At 39.3% G+C, this 18982-nt stretch overlaps 1 protein-coding gene across 2 annotated transcripts in view; it reads right to left on the reverse strand.

Annotated features, from left to right (window-relative positions):
* The window catches only part of UBQLN1 (ubiquilin 1), a 54025-nt gene that overhangs the window by 13886 nt on the left and 21157 nt on the right, over nt 1-18982 (reverse strand). For both annotated transcript variants that reach the window (XM_082695242.1, XM_082695243.1), the window contains exons 2-6: nt 11224-11375; nt 8848-8963; nt 2326-2588; nt 1701-1859; nt 1290-1524 (exon numbers count right to left, since the gene is read on the reverse strand). In XM_082695242.1, the coding sequence (XP_082551368.1) occupies nt 1290-1524; nt 1701-1859; nt 2326-2588; nt 8848-8963; nt 11224-11375 (925 nt within the window). The remainder of the gene's footprint in view (nt 1-1289; nt 1525-1700; nt 1860-2325; nt 2589-8847; nt 8964-11223; nt 11376-18982) is intronic.

An 18982-nucleotide genomic window follows, 5' to 3' on the forward strand; every position in this document is an offset into this window, starting at 1 on the left:
TCCCCATTATGACTTCCCTCAGTAATGACCTTTTAAAAAATTCCTCATCCAGCACCTCACCTTTCCACTTCCTCTGCCAAACACCACCATCTTTAATTTTTTTTCTTTTTAAGATTTTATTTATTTATTTGACAGAGATCACAAGTAGGCAGGGAGGCAGGCGGAGAGAGACAGAGAAGCAGGCTCCCCGAGGAGCAGAGAGCCCGTTGCGGGGCTTGATCCCAGGACCCTGAGATTATAACCTGAGCCGAAGGCAGAGGCTCAACACACTGAGCCACCCAGGCGCCCCTACCCACCATCTTTTAAAGCACATCTGAGTCCTTTTCACCTTAGGGAAGTGGCCCCATGCTTTCACTTCCTCTCATTTCCATGACAAGCACTAGGACTAAAATCCTAACTCTAGCTTCAGATTTTAGACCTAGCTTTTAGCATCTGAATAGTTGACAAAGGGACTTCCATTTACTGAGTCTAGTCTACAGAGAAATAATCAAAAGTAAATTCCTAACCTGTTCAGATATCAGACTCTCCAGCAGCTTCATACACAGATCTTAAAGCCACTGTAGAAGATTCTTATCCATAAGGTCTGAGGTTAAGACCTGAGAGTCTGATTTCTTTTTTTAAGATTTTATTTATTTATTTGCTAGAGAAAGAGACAGCCAGAGAGGGAACACAAGCAGAGGGAGTGGGAGAGGGAGAAGCAGGCTCTCCACTGAGCAGAGAGCCTGACACGGGGCTTGATCCCACAACCCTGGGACCATGACCTGAGCCAAAGGCAGATGCTTAATCAACTGAGCCACCCAGGGGCGCAGAGAATCTGGTTTTTTAACAAACCTGTCAGGTGCTCTGATGCAGCTCATTTAGCCCTCGTCTCACTCAGGACCAGAGTCTGGGAATCCACTGATCTACAATAGAAACTAGACCAAAGCCAAGAAACACATGCTCCAGTAGGAAGTCCACTAGTAATTGTATTCTCTCGGACTTCAGTTTTCCTACGGTTGAAATGAGATGACCACCCACTTCTCCCAAAACCATCTCATGGATGAAGGAGGGGTCATCTCATTAGTAACCCTTTCCACTATAATGTACACAAGTGATTAATACTAATCACTACATATTTAAAACTCCCATTTAAAAAACCTGGAACATGAAAAGATAATTCATAAAAGTTACTTCACACACACACACACACACACACACAGAGCACAAAGAGTAACAGTATAAAAAATGTTTTCATTATTCAAAAATGTGAGGATAATAGAGAAAAGTGGTGTGAGCTGCTTGGAGCCTACCTCCTACTCCAGGCCCCAAATTTGGTGCAGATGAACTCTGCCCAGAAGTGCCACTGGCAGCATTAGCACCAGTGCCCCCAACAGTGCTGGTGGTCCCACTGGAAGCTGATGAACTCTGGGAAGCCTGTGGAGCCCATGGATTGGGTAATGGATCTCTATTTTCTGTACGGGAAGGCTGACTACCTTCACCTGAGGATGTATTGCTCACGAGGGAAGCAAATGGATTACCACCAAACTGTAATAAAAGACAAAAAATCATAAAGAATAAGCTTTTGTTTTAAATAACAGATATGGAACTTTCTTTTAATGAAAACTGTATTCCCCATATAAAGGTACCCTTCAATCACACATGCATTTCTGTTAAATCAGGAGCTGCCCTTTGGCCTAAGCCGCAGGGACCTACGTTATCACCTGTTCTTGTGCAGCACTCAGCATTGGTTCCTGAATATCTGTATACATGCGCCGTAAAGCATTGTATCCCCCTGGGATGCTTTCTAGGTTGCTCAAGGCTCGGTCCTGGTTTCTCATCATTTCCTGCATCATTGCTGGATTCCTGGCAAGTTCCAATGTCTAAGAAAAAGATATTCATATAAAAAGGCACCAAGATACAACTGAATTACTTTAACTATTAACAAACACAGTTGATTTGTTTACAAGTTTTCTAATGATGAATTAACAGTCTTTAATAATTAAATCAGGAACTTATTTTCAATAATTCCTGCTGTCACCTCAATCTAACATTCAAGTAACACCAAGAAACACTCTGTTATGAATGAATGCCCATCTGCTAAATCAGATTCTTTTCGCTTCTTAAATCTGCAAAATAACCATTTACAGTGATCTTTAAAATACAGCAGAAAGCTCAAATCTCAAACAATCCAAAGTAGTGTGTTGCTGAGTTTTCCCGAATAAATACCAGGACTTCTTTTTGTAGCTTAGCCATCTATAAAAGGCAAGCTCCTTAAGCACAGAAAATTAAGTAAAAACTAAGCATATAATTCTTTAGCTAAATGAACTTAAAGAACTTTCCACATACTTGTCTCATAATATCTGGATTATTCAGCATATGACTAATTTCTGGATTTCTCTGAATCAACTGCTGCATTTGCGGATTGGCCATAATTAACTGCCTCATCAGGTCAGGATTTGACAGCATGCTCTGGACAAAGGGATTCTCCATAATCTGGACCATCATTTCAGGATTGGACATAAGTTGCCGCTGCATCTGGCTTTGTAGTTCGGAGAAGTTAGTAGTATTCAAACCCAAGCTACTCAGACCTGCAAGCCCTCCAAGGCCACCTAAGAAGATAAGGGAAAAGATAAGAGGAAAAGGGAAAAGGGAAAAAGATAAGGGATAAATCAAAGTCAGAAATTTTATCATTAATACTATTGTGCTAAAATATGGAAATGCAAAAATAGTGACTCAACAGTCCCATTATGGAAAACCACCTATTTTTAAAGATTTGTCTGAGAGAAGAGAGCAGCACAAGTAAGGGTGAGGGGTAGAGGAGAGGGAGAAGTAGACTCCCCACTGAGGAGAGGGGAGAGAGCCTGATGGGGGACTTGATGCCAGGGCCCAGAGATCATGACCGGCTGAGCCACCCAGGCACCCTAAAAAACCATTTTCTTTTTTTTTTTTTTTTTAAAGATTTAATTTATTTATTTGACAGAGAGAGATCACAAGTAGGCAGAGAGGCAGGCAGAGAGAGAGAGGAGGAAGCAGACTCCCTGCTGAGCAGAGAGCCCGATGCGGAACTCGATCCCAGGACCCTGAGATCATGACCTGAGCCAAGGGCAGTGGCTTAACCCACTGAGCCACCCAGGCGCCCTAAAAAACCATTTTCAATCACACAGAATTCCTATTACTTTTAAAAAGTAATAGTAAAACTGTAACAATGTAACTAAAAAACTAATATAACTAAACAATAGTAAAAGTAAAACTCTTCCATTTCTATAACTATTATCAGCCAAAAATCCACTCACTTTGATATTTAAGTTTAAATAATAAAACCAACTAAATATTTCCTGGGTGGCTCAGTCAGTTAAGTGTCTGCCTTCGGCTCAGGTCATGATCCCAGGGTCCTGGGACTGAGTCCTGCATGGGGCTTCTTGCTCAGGATGGAGCCTGCTTCTCCCTCTTTCTGTTGCATACCCCCTTCCTTGTGCTGTCTCACTCTGACAAATACACAAATAAAATCTTTAAAAATATATATTTTAAATATGTATTTCCTATGTGCAGTATAATACATTTTTGGTCTTTGTCCCAGATTCTGGGCACAGAACTCCTAAAAGCCTTAGAATTTCCAGAGTGAAGGGAGTGTCTTTTGTTCTACAATACAAGCCCCTTTGGATCACACTTCATTTATGCCAATTAATTCCTTAGTGTGGGGCACCTAGACAGCCTCAGGATGGGGGAATCACCAAAAAGACAAGTGACAAAAACAGCTGTACTTCTAGCCACCCACCAACCTCCAAAAAGAGGAGGAAAAAGAGCTAGATTGGAGACTGAGCTCTATAAAAATTCTTGAATGAGATTCGGGAAATTTCCACGTTGGTGAACACTTGTAGATCATGGGAACCCTGCACTCTCCCACACCTCCATTTCTTGCTCTATGCTTCTCTTCCATTTGTTTATTTCTAAAGTGTAACCTTTACAATAAACTGGTAAACATAAACATTTTCCTGAATTTTGTAAGCTGTTCCAGAGAATTATCAAAAGTAGAGGGAAACTGTGGGACCCTCCAATGTATAGCCAATGTATAGCCTGCAGGTCAAACACATGGTCCAACACCTGGACTGGTATCTGAAGGAGAAGCAGTCTTGGGGGACTGAATGACACACTTTTAAAACTATGTGATCGGACACTAACTCCAGGTAGGTACTGTCAGAACTGAACTACGAGACACAGAGATAGTGTCGGAGGATTTGCTGTTGTCACAGAGATACCCTAGAACAGGCCCACTCAAAGAAGAGAGGAAAAGTATGTACTGGATTACACTTTGAAATAATCTTTACCCAGAAGACTAGTTTAAGTTCAGCAAGTAGAATTCACCTATAAATTCTGGCTAGAACAAAGCTGCTGCTGATAAAGGAGAGAAAAGGTCAGGACTTAAAATGGAAACAGATGTCTCTTTGGAGGAATTAAGTCATGGAAAAACCTAACAGATCAAAGATGACTGAGTGATTATCATAAAATGTTAACTGTAAAAATTACAGAAGCAACCAAATGCATTCATTCAAGGAAGTAACAGGGAATAACTGCATAGAGAAGAGGTATGGAAAGAGATTTAGTGGGTAAGAGGCAGTAATTTAAGTAGTTTAAGAGAAGAGTTTTTGTATTTGTTTTCCTTATTTACTGAGCACTTTTTAATAGGCCAGGGACTGTGCTACCCATGCGGGGAATAACCTGAGAAGAAACAAGTACTACACACAGAACTCAATGTAGTAGGAAGGCAGACAAGGAAAACAAAAACAGAATCAGTACCCTTATAGCAGAAATAGCCACAAGATACTATTGTGCTATAGTACCTAAGTGGAATGGCTGCTTTCCATAAGATGACAATGAGTGTAGAAAATGAACAGGCTGGCAAGGAATGGGAAGAATTGGAAGAAAGATTTAATAATAAACACAACAAACATTATACAAAAAAGCAAAGAGATAAATATGACTACTGATGTGTTCCTGGAATCACAAAAACTTCGTATTTTACTAGAATGGCAAATAGCAGGGCTCACCAAAAATTCTACATGCGACCTTTTATTTCTTTTGCAGCTGGACAGGCTCATGTGACTAATTATGACCAAAGGACTGCAAGAAATGTGTCATTTCTGGCAAAAGTAAGAAGGTCCAGCTTGAGACTCTTAGCTATCTCTTCTGCTACGTCACAAGTGATGGAGCCACACGATGGCAAGATTCCATTAGCCTGAGTCCCTGAGGACTGACCACGTAGGTGGGGGCTCACTGCAGACTAAAGAAAAAGCTTTGGATCAAGAAATTAAGATTTGTGGTAAGACGCTACAGAGTTTGAGGTTATCTATTACCAAAAGATAGGTAACCTAATAAAACTGTTGATAAAACTGTTGACAAAACAGATAATCATGTCCAAAAATGGGCAGAAGATATAAACACAATTCTTCAATGAAGACATACAAATGGCTCTCAGACACATGAAAAAATGTTCATCATTAGCCATCAGGGAGATTCAAATTAAAACCATATTGAGATACCACCTTACACTAGTTAGAATGGCCAAAATTAGCAAGACAGGAAACAACGTGTGTTGGAGAGGATGTGGAGAAAGGGAAACCCTCTTACACTGTTGGTGGGAATGCAAGTTGGTGCAGCCTCTTTGGAGAACTGTGCGGAGATCCCTTAAGAAATTAAAAATAGAACTTCCCTATGACCCTGCCATTGCACTACTGGGTATTTACCCCAAAGATACAGATGTAGTGAGAAGGGCCATCTGTACCCCAATGTTTATAGCAGCAATGGCCAAACTGTGGAAAGAACCAAGATGCCCTTCAACGGACGAACGGATAAGGAAGATGTGGTCCATATACACTATGGAGTATTATGCCTCCATCAGAAAGGATGAATACCCAACTTTTGTAGCAACATGGACAGGACTGGAAGAGATTATGCTGAGTGAAATAAGTCAAGCATATGGTTTCACTTATTTGTGGAGCATAACAAATAACATGGAGGACATGGGGAGATGGAGAGGAGAAGGGAGTTGAGGGAAATTGGAAGGGGAGGTGAACCATGAGAGACTATGGACTCTGAAAAACAACCTGAGGGTTTTGAAAGGGTGGGGGTGGGAGGTTGGGGGAGCCAGGTGGTGGGTATTATGGAGGGCACGTATTGCATGGAGCACTGGGTGTGGTGCATAAACAAGGAATTCTGTTACACTGAAAGAAATTAAAAAAAAATTAAAAAAAAAAAAAAACTGTTGAGCTTTGTTAAGAAATGAGAACGGAGAGGTAGGCAAAAGCTAAATCATAATGCCTTGATAGATTTTAAGCAGAACAGTCACTTCAGATGTTCTTATTCTAATAGTGTGGAAATGACTATAGAGTAAACATTACAGATTTTTTAAAGTGAAGGAGCTGCATCAAGGCAGTAACAACAGGGAGTATTTGCATGGGATGGGACGGAGAAAAGGTGTGGAGAGACTCAGTGGAGAACAGGTAGTCCTTTGAGAGGCAAGATAAGTTTCTGCATTTGTTTTCCTTTGCTTTCTGAGGAGACACACAGGCCAAAGTACTAGAGAACATCAAAACATATCAAAGAGGAGAGCTGAACACAGGACATGGAGTTTGTAAATGCTATGGTTGAGATAAAGACTTGAGAGTCACCGAGATACAGGAGGAAGATAATGTTTTTTTTTTTTTTTATTAAGATTTCATTTATTTATTTGTCAGAGAGACAAAGAGAGTACAGGCAGGGAGAGTGGCAGGCAGAGGCAGAGGGAGAAGCAGGCTCCCTGCAGAGCACGGAGCCCAATGCAGGACTCAATTCCAGGACGCTGGGATCATGACTTGAGCCGAAGGCAGCCACTTAACCGACTGAGCCACCCAGGCATCCCAGAAAATAATATCTTAACAAGAAGAAAGAAAAGGCAATACTCTGGGGAATACCAATCTGAAGAAAAGAAACCCATAAATGAGACCAAAAAAAGGAAAAAAAAAAGCCAGAAAACTAACCAGGGAAAAACAGTAATAGGAGTTAAAGGAAGAATATTTCAAGGATAGACTGGTCAGGACTGAGAAACTTAATTAAAACAAAAATGTGTCCACTAAATTTGGCAAGCCAAGAGGTCAATGGTGACCTTATCAAGTGAATTTTTTTTTTTTTAAGATTTTATTTATTTATTTGTCAGAGACAGAGGGAGAGAGAGTGAGCGAGCACAGGCAGACAGAGAGGCAGGCAGAGGCAGAGGGAGAAGCAGGCTCCCTGCCGAGCAAGGAACCCGATGTGGGACTCGATCCCAGGACGCTGGGATCATGACCTGAGCCGAAGGCAGCCACTCAACCAACTGAGCCACCCAGGCGTCCCTCAAGTGAATTTTCAATGAAGTGATTGGGGGGAGAGGGAAACCACAGCAAACTTAGTGAAAGGGAAATAAAGACAGAAAAAGTAAAATGTCTCTTCCAAAAACAGCTAAGAAGAGAAGCCAAGGAAAGGGGGGTGGTGGGTCTGTAACTTTTATACATGGGAGAGGCCTTCATGAGAAGAAGCACCAAAAAAGAATAACTATAGGAGGTAAATGGAATAACTGATGAAGAAAAGCAATGGAGATAGGAGGGGATAGGAATGAGACTAGAAATGAAGGAAATGGGGAGATGTATATACAGGCCTCAGACAAATTATAAAAGGCTGTCTGGGCTTCAATTTCTTTGCCTATAAAATGAGGGAAGAGTGAAGACCATTTACTTCAACAATAACTTTCATGACTCTGAACATTTCATACTTATCTCTCTAGACTATTCATGCCAATGATTCTGCCATCTAAAACTTGCCAGAAGAGATACATTTACCCTAAGATCATCCTAGAAAACAAGAGCAGCAAAAATGTAAAAATTTAAAAAAAAAAAAGGAAAAGAAAATGTGAAATCCTGTCATACCCTAAAAGGTAACCAACATAGTTGGCACAGTAGGAGTAAATTACTAAAAACTTTTTCTGAAAGTAAGGGAAGGTATGATCCTTGATACGTGAAAAATGTACATATTTTTTTAAATGTCTTTGCAAAGTACTATTATACAACTTAACTGAAAGAGGCATCAAACCATTTAACTATCTAGTTCAGTGTCTGTTAATTTCAGAATAATCTTTTTCCCCAACAAGACCTGCCACAGAATCTCAGTTTAAAACTGATAATAAAAAAAGTGGTTTTGGCTGATGCAGGAGCTCCTTAGCCAATGGACTTGCTCCTAGGCCCCAGCTCTCCACTGAGTTTAAGACACTAATGGAGGTCTGAGTCCTTCATTTTCAAATCAAGAAAACTACTCAGAGGGTTAGCTTAGCTTATGATCAACAATTAGCTAATTTTCCTTAGATTCAATGATGTGGTAAGTCAGATCAGGTACACATATGCTTACATCTCTTTCATTATTATTGTTTTTTTATGTTTTATTTATTTATGTGGCAGACAGAGACCACAAGTAGGCAGAGAGGCAGACAGAGAGAGAGGAGAAAGCAGGCTCCCCGCTGAGCAGAGAGCCCGATGTGGGGTCGATCCCAAGACCCTGAGATCATGACCTGAGCAGAAGGCAGAGGCTTTAACCCACTGAGCCACCCAGGCGCCTCATCTCTTTCATTATTTAAAAAAAAAAAAAAAAAGTGCCACCAAGTTATCACTTATTAAATGTAAATGTGAGCTAACAAAGCACATCTGTATTCCCAACTACTTCCTTAATACCTACAATTAAAGAAATAACTTTAGACATAATTGTTGTTGTGAAGTGATTTAGTGTTTAATTCTATCATTTTATCCAAAACCACCCTGGGTGAAAAACAGGTTTTTTCCCTATCCCTGTAAAATAACTAAAGACACTTACCTAAACCAAAAGGGTTGCTAGTGGCAGAACCAGATGTGGAGTTAGTACTAGGAGCTGATGATGTGGTAACGTTGCTTCCACTGGTATTTGTTTGCTGAGCTGAATGATCCTGAGGCCTAGGAAAAATAACCAAATCATGGTGTAAAGAGTAGAACTAATTACTTTTAAAAGAACCTCTGAAATTTCCAGAATTCTCAGAAACAAAACTGTAAGTTTTTAGACCAATTCAAATTGTCATAAGGTAAACATCTGAGATAACTAAGCATTAAGAACATAAATATAAAGAAACATAGAAAAACCCTATACAAGTTATACTTTAACTGCTCCCCCCTAGTATAGGTATATAAATATTTCACTACAATCATAATGATAATCGGGGCGCCTGGGTGGCTCAGTGGGTTAAGCCGCTGCCTTCAGCTCAGGTCATGATCTCAGGGTCCTGGGATCGAGTCCCACATCGGGCTCTCTGCTCAGCAGGGAGCCTGCTACCCTCCCTCTCTCTCTCTGCCAGCCTCTCTACCTACCTGTGATCTCTCTCTGTCAAATAAATAAATAAAATCTTTAAAAAAAAAAAAAAAAAAAACAATCATAATGATAATGTAAGATACAGAGATAGGTCACCCCAAAGAGGAGAAATCAGTGAGTAATCACACCCATTAAAGCTTAACTATATAAGCAAATTTTATCTACTCCCTTCCAAGTTCTTCAGGACTGGGAGGCAGTTCTACTCAGCCCTCCTGAAATTGTTAAAACTTAAAAATAAAAAGATGTCACCAAAAGGAGACTGAGAAATCAATACTAGTAATAACTTGTATTAATTTAATCCTTCATATTATTTCTAGGTAAAAAAATACACTTTCTGGAAACCCCTTCTATCTGATACCAGTTAAGAGTTCTGAATCTCACTCAATTCTAAGACGTACATTTTTTTCGTCAGAACATTTCTAAAGTCAAGATCTGTCTTACAACTGCTGAGAACCAGTCACCAACTGTCATGCCTATGTATTCTGTAGGACTTCAATTAAATGATTATACCAGACATGCTGTGTTATTTAATAACACATAACATGTCTTCAGGAGAGGCACCCTGGGTGGCTCAGTCAGTTAAGCATCAGCCTTTGGCTCAGGTCATGATCCATCCAGGGTCCTGGGATTGAGTCCCACATTAGGCTCCCCGCTGAGCAGGGAGTCTGCTTCTCCCTCTCCCTCCGCCCACCCCACTAGTGCTTGCTCACTCTCGCACTCTCTCTCTCAAATAAATAAAATCTTAAAAAAACCTGTTAAAATGGGTATTCATTTGTGGTTTGCCAAGGAGATGAGACACCTATGAGCTTATCCCCAAATCTCCCTAAAACAAAAAGCATCACTAAAAACACATTAATTTGCTTATTCTGTAATTCAAACAATTCAGAATTATGACTTAATTTAGAAATATGACTTAATACTGATGAACTCCCTAAAATATCAATGTGTAAGCATCAGCATTACTGAATCATTTGTTTTTTTTAACTTGTTATCAACAACAAATAAATTTTAATCTATCTAAATATTAATGGCAGAGAAAGCCATTAAAACCAAGACTGTTTTTTTTTTCCCTTCATTCTTTTAAAAGATCTTATTTATTTATCTGAGAGAGAGGGAGCAGACACCCCATTGAGCAAGGAAGCCCAACATGGGGCTCAATCCCACACCCCTGAGCTCATGATCTGAGCAGAAGGCAGATGCTTAAGCAACTGAGTCACCCAGGAGCCCAAGACTGTTTTTTTGTTTTTTGTTTTTTAAGAAATACAGCTGACTCTTGAACAACACAGGTCTGAACTACAGATGTCCAATTATACTTCAATTTTTTTCAATAAACACAGAACAGTACTATAAATGTATTCTCCTTGTGATTTTTTTTTTTTAAAGACTGTATTTATTTGTCAGAGAGCGAGAGCACGCACACACGTGCACAAGCAGGCAGAGGTGAAGAGAGAAGCAGGCTCCCTGCTGAGCAAGGAGCCCGATGCAGAACTCCATCCCAGGACCCTGGGATCATGACCTGAGAGCCGAAGGCAGTGGCTTAACCAAATGAGCCACCCAGGCGTCCCTCTCCTTATGATTTTCTTAATAACATTTTTCTCTAGCTTATAGTATGAAAACAGTATATAATACATGTAACATACAAAATATTTAATCAACTGTTTACATTACCAGCAAGTCTTCCACTCAACAGCAGGCTAGATAAAATTGTGAGGGAGTCAAAAGGTATACTCAGATTTTTGACTACACGGCGACTGGTGCCCCTAACTCTTCCAGTATTCAAGGGTTAACTGTATAAACAGTATAAACTGTATATACATCACATCTAAAGCTCTAGGTCTTCTAAAAACATACCTGTTTTGTGTTTTTATGACAAGGTGAACGGTAAGCCCATCGTGAATTCCATGCTGACTCAAAGTATCTTGATCTTTTAAAATTTTTCCAGCAAATATCAACACAAGTTGGTCAGTATGTGATTTGAAACGTTTAGAAATTTCTTCCTTGAACTAAGTAAGATAAAAATAAAATAATTATTACAAGTGTTTGCATACCACCACCTAGTCTAGTTTCTACTAGTACTACAAAAAGGCCCCTTTTGACAGATACTGCAACAATTCAAACAATATAAAGATAGATTTTTTTCTGCATCAGTATCTTAATCATGGTGGGAAATGAGTATTAACATTTCACTCATCTCCAACACTAAGGTGTTATTGTAAGTACACATGTCCTATATTCAACTTTCTGTTAAGGCCTGACAACTCATTTCTTCCCAATATCCTTGTTCTTTTTGTGTCAGTGGTGTTAACTATAGTTCAAGCCACACATAGCTGCTACCACATTTACAATAATCTAAGCCTCAGCTTTCCATCTCCAGTCCTGCTCCATTCTAGCTGAATACATATACAGCCAACCTCATTTTCTCAGCCTATTATACCTAGTTCCTCCCCACCTTTTCCTTCAGCATTAACAAGAACTATCATCTACACAAACACACATACAGTATTATCGACATGCAAAAATACAGAGCAAAAATCTTTCCTTGAAGGACAGCAATGAAAAGAGTTAGTCAAGTAAACCACAAAGTACAGAGGCAGCATAAGGGCAATTAAAGGAAGCTTTGCAATGAAACCTAAAGAAAGATTAGGAAGCAACCAAAAAAAAACCCGAGGAAAGGGTTTCCAGGGACAATAACATGCAAAAACAGAGAAAAGATCTTCATATTATCTTTTTAAAAACCTTATTTATTTAGATCAGTGTTTTTTTTTTTCATATCTATATCACAATCACCTGTACGCTTAGGCTTTACTCCACCCTCCAAATCAGGAAATCTCAGAGTAGGCCAAGGAATCTATGTTAACAGACTACCTCATAGAATCAGTCCAAATTCTGAGAAGAATCACATCCTAAACCACTCTTCCCTATGCCCTACAGAAATGGGTTTCAGCAGATGAAGGCACGATCACCAAGGGAATGTTTTGGAAATAAAAGGGGGTATGTTTGGTAGGAAGTAGGAAGACACATTAAATAATACCTGAGATTTTATAAAATCTTGCAGAAGGCAGGGAAGGGGAAGTGCAGAGGGATATAAATAAAACAAGACAGACTATATATGTCAATCATTGTTGAAAATGAGAAGTGCATTAAAGGTCATCAGACTCTACCTTTGCGTATGAACACTCAGTGTAACTGTTTGTTTTTTAATCAAAAAGATAATTCAAAATTATGTTACAGTAAATATTTTGGAGCTTTTCCATCTGAGCTCACCTTCCTTTACCTGAAAATACATGACCTTTTTACCGAAGATAACAATTTCCAAACAACTAAAGAAATCTTTGTAAAATACTGTTTGATAATATCCTATAGAGGCCAATCAATAATTTAACCATTCTCCTATTACTGACATGTCACTTTTTCCTTTGATAGCTACTAGAAATAGCAACAACGTAATGAGCAGCAGAATACATGGTTTTGTATTTTTCTATTTTCTTTTTTTAAAGATTTTATTTCTTTGAGAGATCGAGAAAGTGAGGATGATAGAGAGGCGAGACAGAGCGGGAAGCAGACTCCCTGTTGACAGGGAGCCCAACTCAAGAGACTGGAGACTAGATCCCACAACACTGAGATCAAGACCTGAGCCAAAGTCAGACTTTTAGCCATCTGAGCCACCCAGGTGCCACAGAACACTAAGGTTTCCCAGGACTGAATGACATGTATGTAAAATGCAAGCATCAAACACATTGAAGGTGGTCAACAAATTGTAGCTACTACAATGCCAGCTCTTTTACTCCTCAATAACTCTGAGGTAGATGGGTTTTAATCCTATTTCAGATACAGAAACAAAGACAGGCTCAGTATGTCCCTCTCCATGACAGGCTAATAAACTCCCAGGTTAGGACTTCAAGGACTAATCCACCCAGATAAACTATAATCTGTTTCATATGTAAAACGAGATTAATTTAAATCTAAATGTATTTTCCTAGCCTTAAAGAAAACATTTTCAGAATCTTTAATATCCCTTATATGTCATTCTGAAACAAATGCTTTGTCTAACCCGTAATCATATAGCATTTTAGCATATTTTAAGATTTGAAGGTAAAATGCCTTTCTGAAGGTAAATGAAACACATCTACTCTTACATCCTGTTAAATCCCCACTAAAATAGTAAAGGAGTTTTTAAAGTTTTATAGAGGTATAACTCATGTACCATACAATTTGCCCATTTAAAGGATACAGTTCAATCGTTTTCAGTATATTCAGAGATACATGCAATCACCACTAGAATTTTAGAACATTTTCATCTTCTCTAAAAGAAACTAATACCCTTTAGTTATTATCTCCCTATTCCCCCCATAACCCTTAAGAAACCACTAATGTGGGGCACCTGGGTAGCTCACTTATTAAGCATCTGCCTTCGCCTCAAGTCAAAATCCCAGGGTCCTGGGATCAAACCTCGCATTAGGCTCCCTGCTCAGCAGGAAACCCGATTCTTCCTCTCCCACTCCCCCTGCTTGTGTCCCCCTGTCCTCACTGCGTCTCTGTCAAATAAATAAATAAAATCTTTAAAAAGAAAAAAAAAAACACTAATCTACTTTCTACCTCAACAAATTTCCCCCAGGTTTGACATTTCACATAAATGCAATTATATAATACGCAGTCTTTGTAACTAGCTTCTTTTACTTAGCATAATGTTTTCAAGGTTCACCCATGCTGTAGCATGTACTAGAACTTCCTTACTTTTTATGACATACACTTTGTTTAGCCATTCATCAACTGATGGATATCTGGTTTGTTTCCACCTTTGGGCTCTTAGAAATAATGCTGTTATAAACATTCATATACAAGTTTTGGTGTGGACATAGGTTTTCATTTCTCTTTAGTATATATCTAGATGTAGAATTACTGGGTCATATGTATCTCTTCATTTAACCATTTGAGGAATCACCAAAGTGTTATTCTAAGTGGCTGGACCACTTAGTGGCTATACAGTCCCAACCACAACAAGTGGTTGTACATTCCCACCAGCAGTATATAATCCACATCCTCACCATATTTATTATCTGACTTTTTAATTCTAGCCATCCCAGTAGTTTTGATTTGCATTCATTCCTCTGACAGCTCCTGACACTGAACATCTGTTCATGTGCTTATTTATGTATCTTCTTTGGAGAATTTTTTATTCAGATTCCTTGCCCTTTTTTATATTGGTTTGTCTTTTTATTACTGAGTTACAAAAATTCTTTTTTTTAAATTTTATTTATTTACGTAATCTCTACACCAATGTGGGGCTGGAACTCACAAACCCAAGATCAAGAATCATGTGCTCTTCTGACTGAGCCAGCCAGGCACCCCTCAAAAATTCTTTATTTATTCCAGATACAAATCTATTCCCGAGATAGGATTAGCAAAAAGAGATGACAGAACAAACTGAGACCTTTTAGTCTCAACTGGAACAAAATTTTAAAGCTGGACATCAGGTGGACACCTGATCAATTAATTTAGCAGACCCAAGAGAACTGAATTCTAAACTAGCAATGCAGAACAATAATCACTAATTCAATCCCTGGAATTCCCAGAAGACTGAGGCTGAGGGAAGGGGGTCATGAGTTGAGAGATGCCTAAAGGCTAAAACAAAGAGGACTACTTCCAAGTCTCAGAAACAGACATCTCCTCACTTCACACTAAGCAAATACTTGCCCCTCCTCAAACCCAACCAAAGGTCAGAGGATTTTTCTTCTCTGGAAAAAGAACAGAGAGTCTGGAATCTGTTTTCATTGCATTTCATTGCAAAGTGGAAACAAGAGTGTAATACTAAATGAAGAAAATTAAGTAAACACAGACCTAGCAGATGCTGAGCCTTTTCCTCCTTCACCCCATATCTATCAAACAGAACACTGGCAGGAGGTCTTCACCATCGGGCAGGAAGACCATTAATATTATAGTGTCTCCAAGAGAATCTACCTATTCTAAAAGAAAAATATTTAAAGATATGGACATAAGAGTTTTTCCCAAGCACCCTAGAATAGTGATACCGAATCAGGGTGGGTGCTTCTATCCCCCCTGGGAAGCATCTGGCAAAGTCTGAAGATATTTCTGCTCATCACAACCATTGTCATCTGGTGGGTAGAGACCAGATATGCTGCTATACCTCCTACAATGCATAGGATAGTCCCAACAACAAAGTACTACCCAATTCAAAGTGGCAATATTGACAAGGTTGCAAAACTGCCCTAGAGCTGTACTTTTCAAAGTACCACCCCCAGATGAGCAACATTCACCATTACTAGGTTAACTTGGTAGAAATGCAAATTCTCAGTCCCCAGCCCAGACCAAACAAATCAGAAACCCCAGGGATGGGGCTCCACAATCTATGGTTTTTTAACAAAGCCCCACAGGTAATTTTGCTGCACACTAAAATTAAAGGACCACTGCCTGCTCTAGGTATAACAACAAATGTTCCCCAAAAATGAAGATGATAAAAAAAAAAAACATATTAAATGTCATCAAAAAAATACAACCTCACACACACACAATTCTCAACAAACAAGTTGCTAAGGAGGAAAAAGCAGAGAAGAACCTGTAGATGAAAATGAAATTTTTTTAAGTAGCTCCATGCCCAGCATGGAGCCCAAGGCAGGCCTTCAACTCATGCCTTGAGATCAAGACCTGAGCTGACATCAAGAGTCTGATGCTTGGGGCGTCTGGGTGGCTCAGTGGGTTAAGGACTCTGCCTTCAGCTCAGGTCATGATCCAGGGTCCTGGGATCAAGCCCCGCGGGCTCTCTGCTCCACAGGGAACCTGCTTCCTCCCCTCTCTCTCTGCCTGCCTCTCTGCCTACTTGTGATCTCTGTCTGTCAAATAAATAAATAAAATCTTAAAAAAAAAAAAAGAGAGTCTGATGCTTAACCAACTGAGTCACCCAGGCACCCTGAAAATGAAACTTTTTAAGTACACATGGAACCCTCACCAAGACAGACCATAAACTGGATAACAGAAAAACATTGGAAATTTAAAATAATGTAAATATATTCCCTGATAATACTGGAATTATATTAAAAATCAGTAACAGAAGATATCGAGAAAATCTGCAAGTTAACAAAATACTTCTAAAGGAAGGATAAAAAGGAAGGATAAAAAGGAAGTCTTGAATAGAAAGAAAGCACTTCCAACTAAATGAAAATGAAGCTAAGGTATGTCAAAATTTGTGAGATTCAGCTAAACCAATGCCTAGGGAAATTTATAATATTAAAGACTTATATTTAAGAAGAAAGATCACAATCTGTAATCTAAGCTTTAACCTTTAAAAAAATCAAAGAGCAAATGAAATTCAAGTGAGGAATTAATATTAAAAAAGCAGAAACCAGGGGTGCTTGAGTGACTCAGTGGGTTAAGCCTCTGCTTTTGGCTCAGGTCATGATCTCAGGGTCCTGGGATTGAGCCCCACATCAGGCTCTCTGCTCAGCGGGGAGCCTGCTTCCCCCCCCTCTTTCTGCCTGCCTCTCTGCCTACTTGTGATCTCTCTGTCAAATAAAATCTTAAAAAGCAGAAATCAACAAAATAAAAACAGAGTAAGAGAAAAATCTTTTAAAAATAAGTAAAATTCATTTAAAAAAGAAAATCTAGCTAGATTGACCAAGATAAAACAGCAAGACACAAATTAACAATATTAGAACAACAGAGGGGAAAGACTACAGATTTCTTGAACAGTAATAGGATAAGGGACACTCCACACACATATGTATATGACAACTTCGATGAAACAAGTCAATTTCTTCAGAGTCAAGCTACCAGAACTCATTCAATCTCTTTTGAAAATACAAAAGGGAAATGTTCTCAACTCATTTCATGAGGCCAATACCCTGATAACCAAAGCAAGAAAACAAAACAGAAGACAACTACAAACCAAAATCCCTCAGGAAAACAAACGTAGAAAATCTCCACAATCATCCAGCACTATACGGAGAAACAAGAGGCTAAGCCAAATTTGAAAATTAATTTATATCAACAGACAAAGGAAGAAAAACCATACAATCTTATGAGTCAACAGTAAAAAAAGCATGTGACAACATTCATTCATGATGAAAGTCTCAGCAAATTAGGAATAAAAGGGCACTACTTAGACCTGATAAAGTGCATCAAGGAAATATGTGCAATTAACATCATACTTAATGGTGAATGCTTTCCCACTAAGATCAGGAACAAAGTAATGATATCCACTCCCAGCACGCCAGCACCACCACTCTACTCAACACAGTATTCAAAGTCCCAGTCAATTCAACAAGGCAGAAAAAGAAAGAGATAGATAACAGGAAAAGGAAACAAAGAAACAAGAAACTTAAGTCACTTGCAATGCCTTATCTGCATTCCACTTCAAAAAAAATTTTTTTAATTTATTTTTTATTTTTTAATAAACATATAATGTATTTTTATCCCCAGGGGTACAGGTCTGTGAATCGCCAGGTTTACACACTTCACAGCACTCACCATAGCACATACCCTTCCCAATGTCCATAACCCCACCCCCTCTCCTGACCTCCCTCCCCCCAGCAACCCTCAGTTTGTTTTGTGAGATTAAGAGTCACATATGGTTTGTCTTCCTCCTGATCCCATCGTACTTCATTTATTCTTCTCCTACCCCCCCAACCCCTCATGTTGCATTTCCACTTCCTCATATCAGGGAGATCATATGATAGTTGTCTTTCTCTGACTGACTTATTTCACTAAGCTTGATATCCTCTAGTTCCATCCAGGTCGTCGCAAATGGCAAGATTTCAAAAAATTAATCTTTTTAAGCAAATGAGAAACAAGCCAGATGGAATAAAAATATTTGCAAAAGACATATCTGAGGGGCGCCTGGGTGGCTCAGTGGGTTAAAGCCTCTGCTTTCGGCTCAGGTCATGATCCCAGGGTCCTGGGATCGAGCCCCGCATCGGGCTCCCTGCTCCACAGAGGAGCCTGCTTTCCTTCCTCTCTCTCTCTGCCTGCCTCTCTGCCTACTTGTGATCTTTGTCTGTCAAATAAATTAAAAAAAAAAAAAAAAAGACATATCTGATAAGGACTATTATCCAAAATACAGAAAGAAGTGGGGCCCCTGGGTAGCTCAGTTGGTTAAGCAACTGCCTTCAGCTCAGGACATGATCTCTGGGTCCTAGGATCCAGCCCGTACCTCAGGCTTCCTGCTCAGAGGTTGAGTCTCTTCTCCCTCACCCTCTACCCTTCCCTCCTTCCCATGCTCATGCGCTCTCTCTCTCTCACTCGCTCTCAAATAAAATCTTTAAAAAATATACACAAAGAACTAACACCCAACAATAACAAAATTAAACAACCTGATTTAAAAAATGGGCAAAAGACTTTAACAGACACCTCACCAAAAATGATATACAAAATGCAAACAAGCACATGAAAAGATGCTCCACATCATATGTCTTTAGGGAACTGGGGAAAAAACAAAAACAAAAACAAAAAAAACTAAGGATCACGCTACACTCTTATTACAGAATGTCCGAATCCAAAATACAACACTAGATGCCAGCACGGATGTAGAAAAGGAACTCTTATTCACTGCTGATGAGGCACCATTTGGTATACTTTGGAGGCCAGTCTGACAATTTTT

The sequence above is a fragment of the Mustela nivalis genome (assembly GCF_964662115.1).
Source record: "Mustela nivalis genome assembly, chromosome: 13".
NCBI lineage: Eukaryota > Metazoa > Chordata > Mammalia > Carnivora > Mustelidae > Mustela > Mustela nivalis.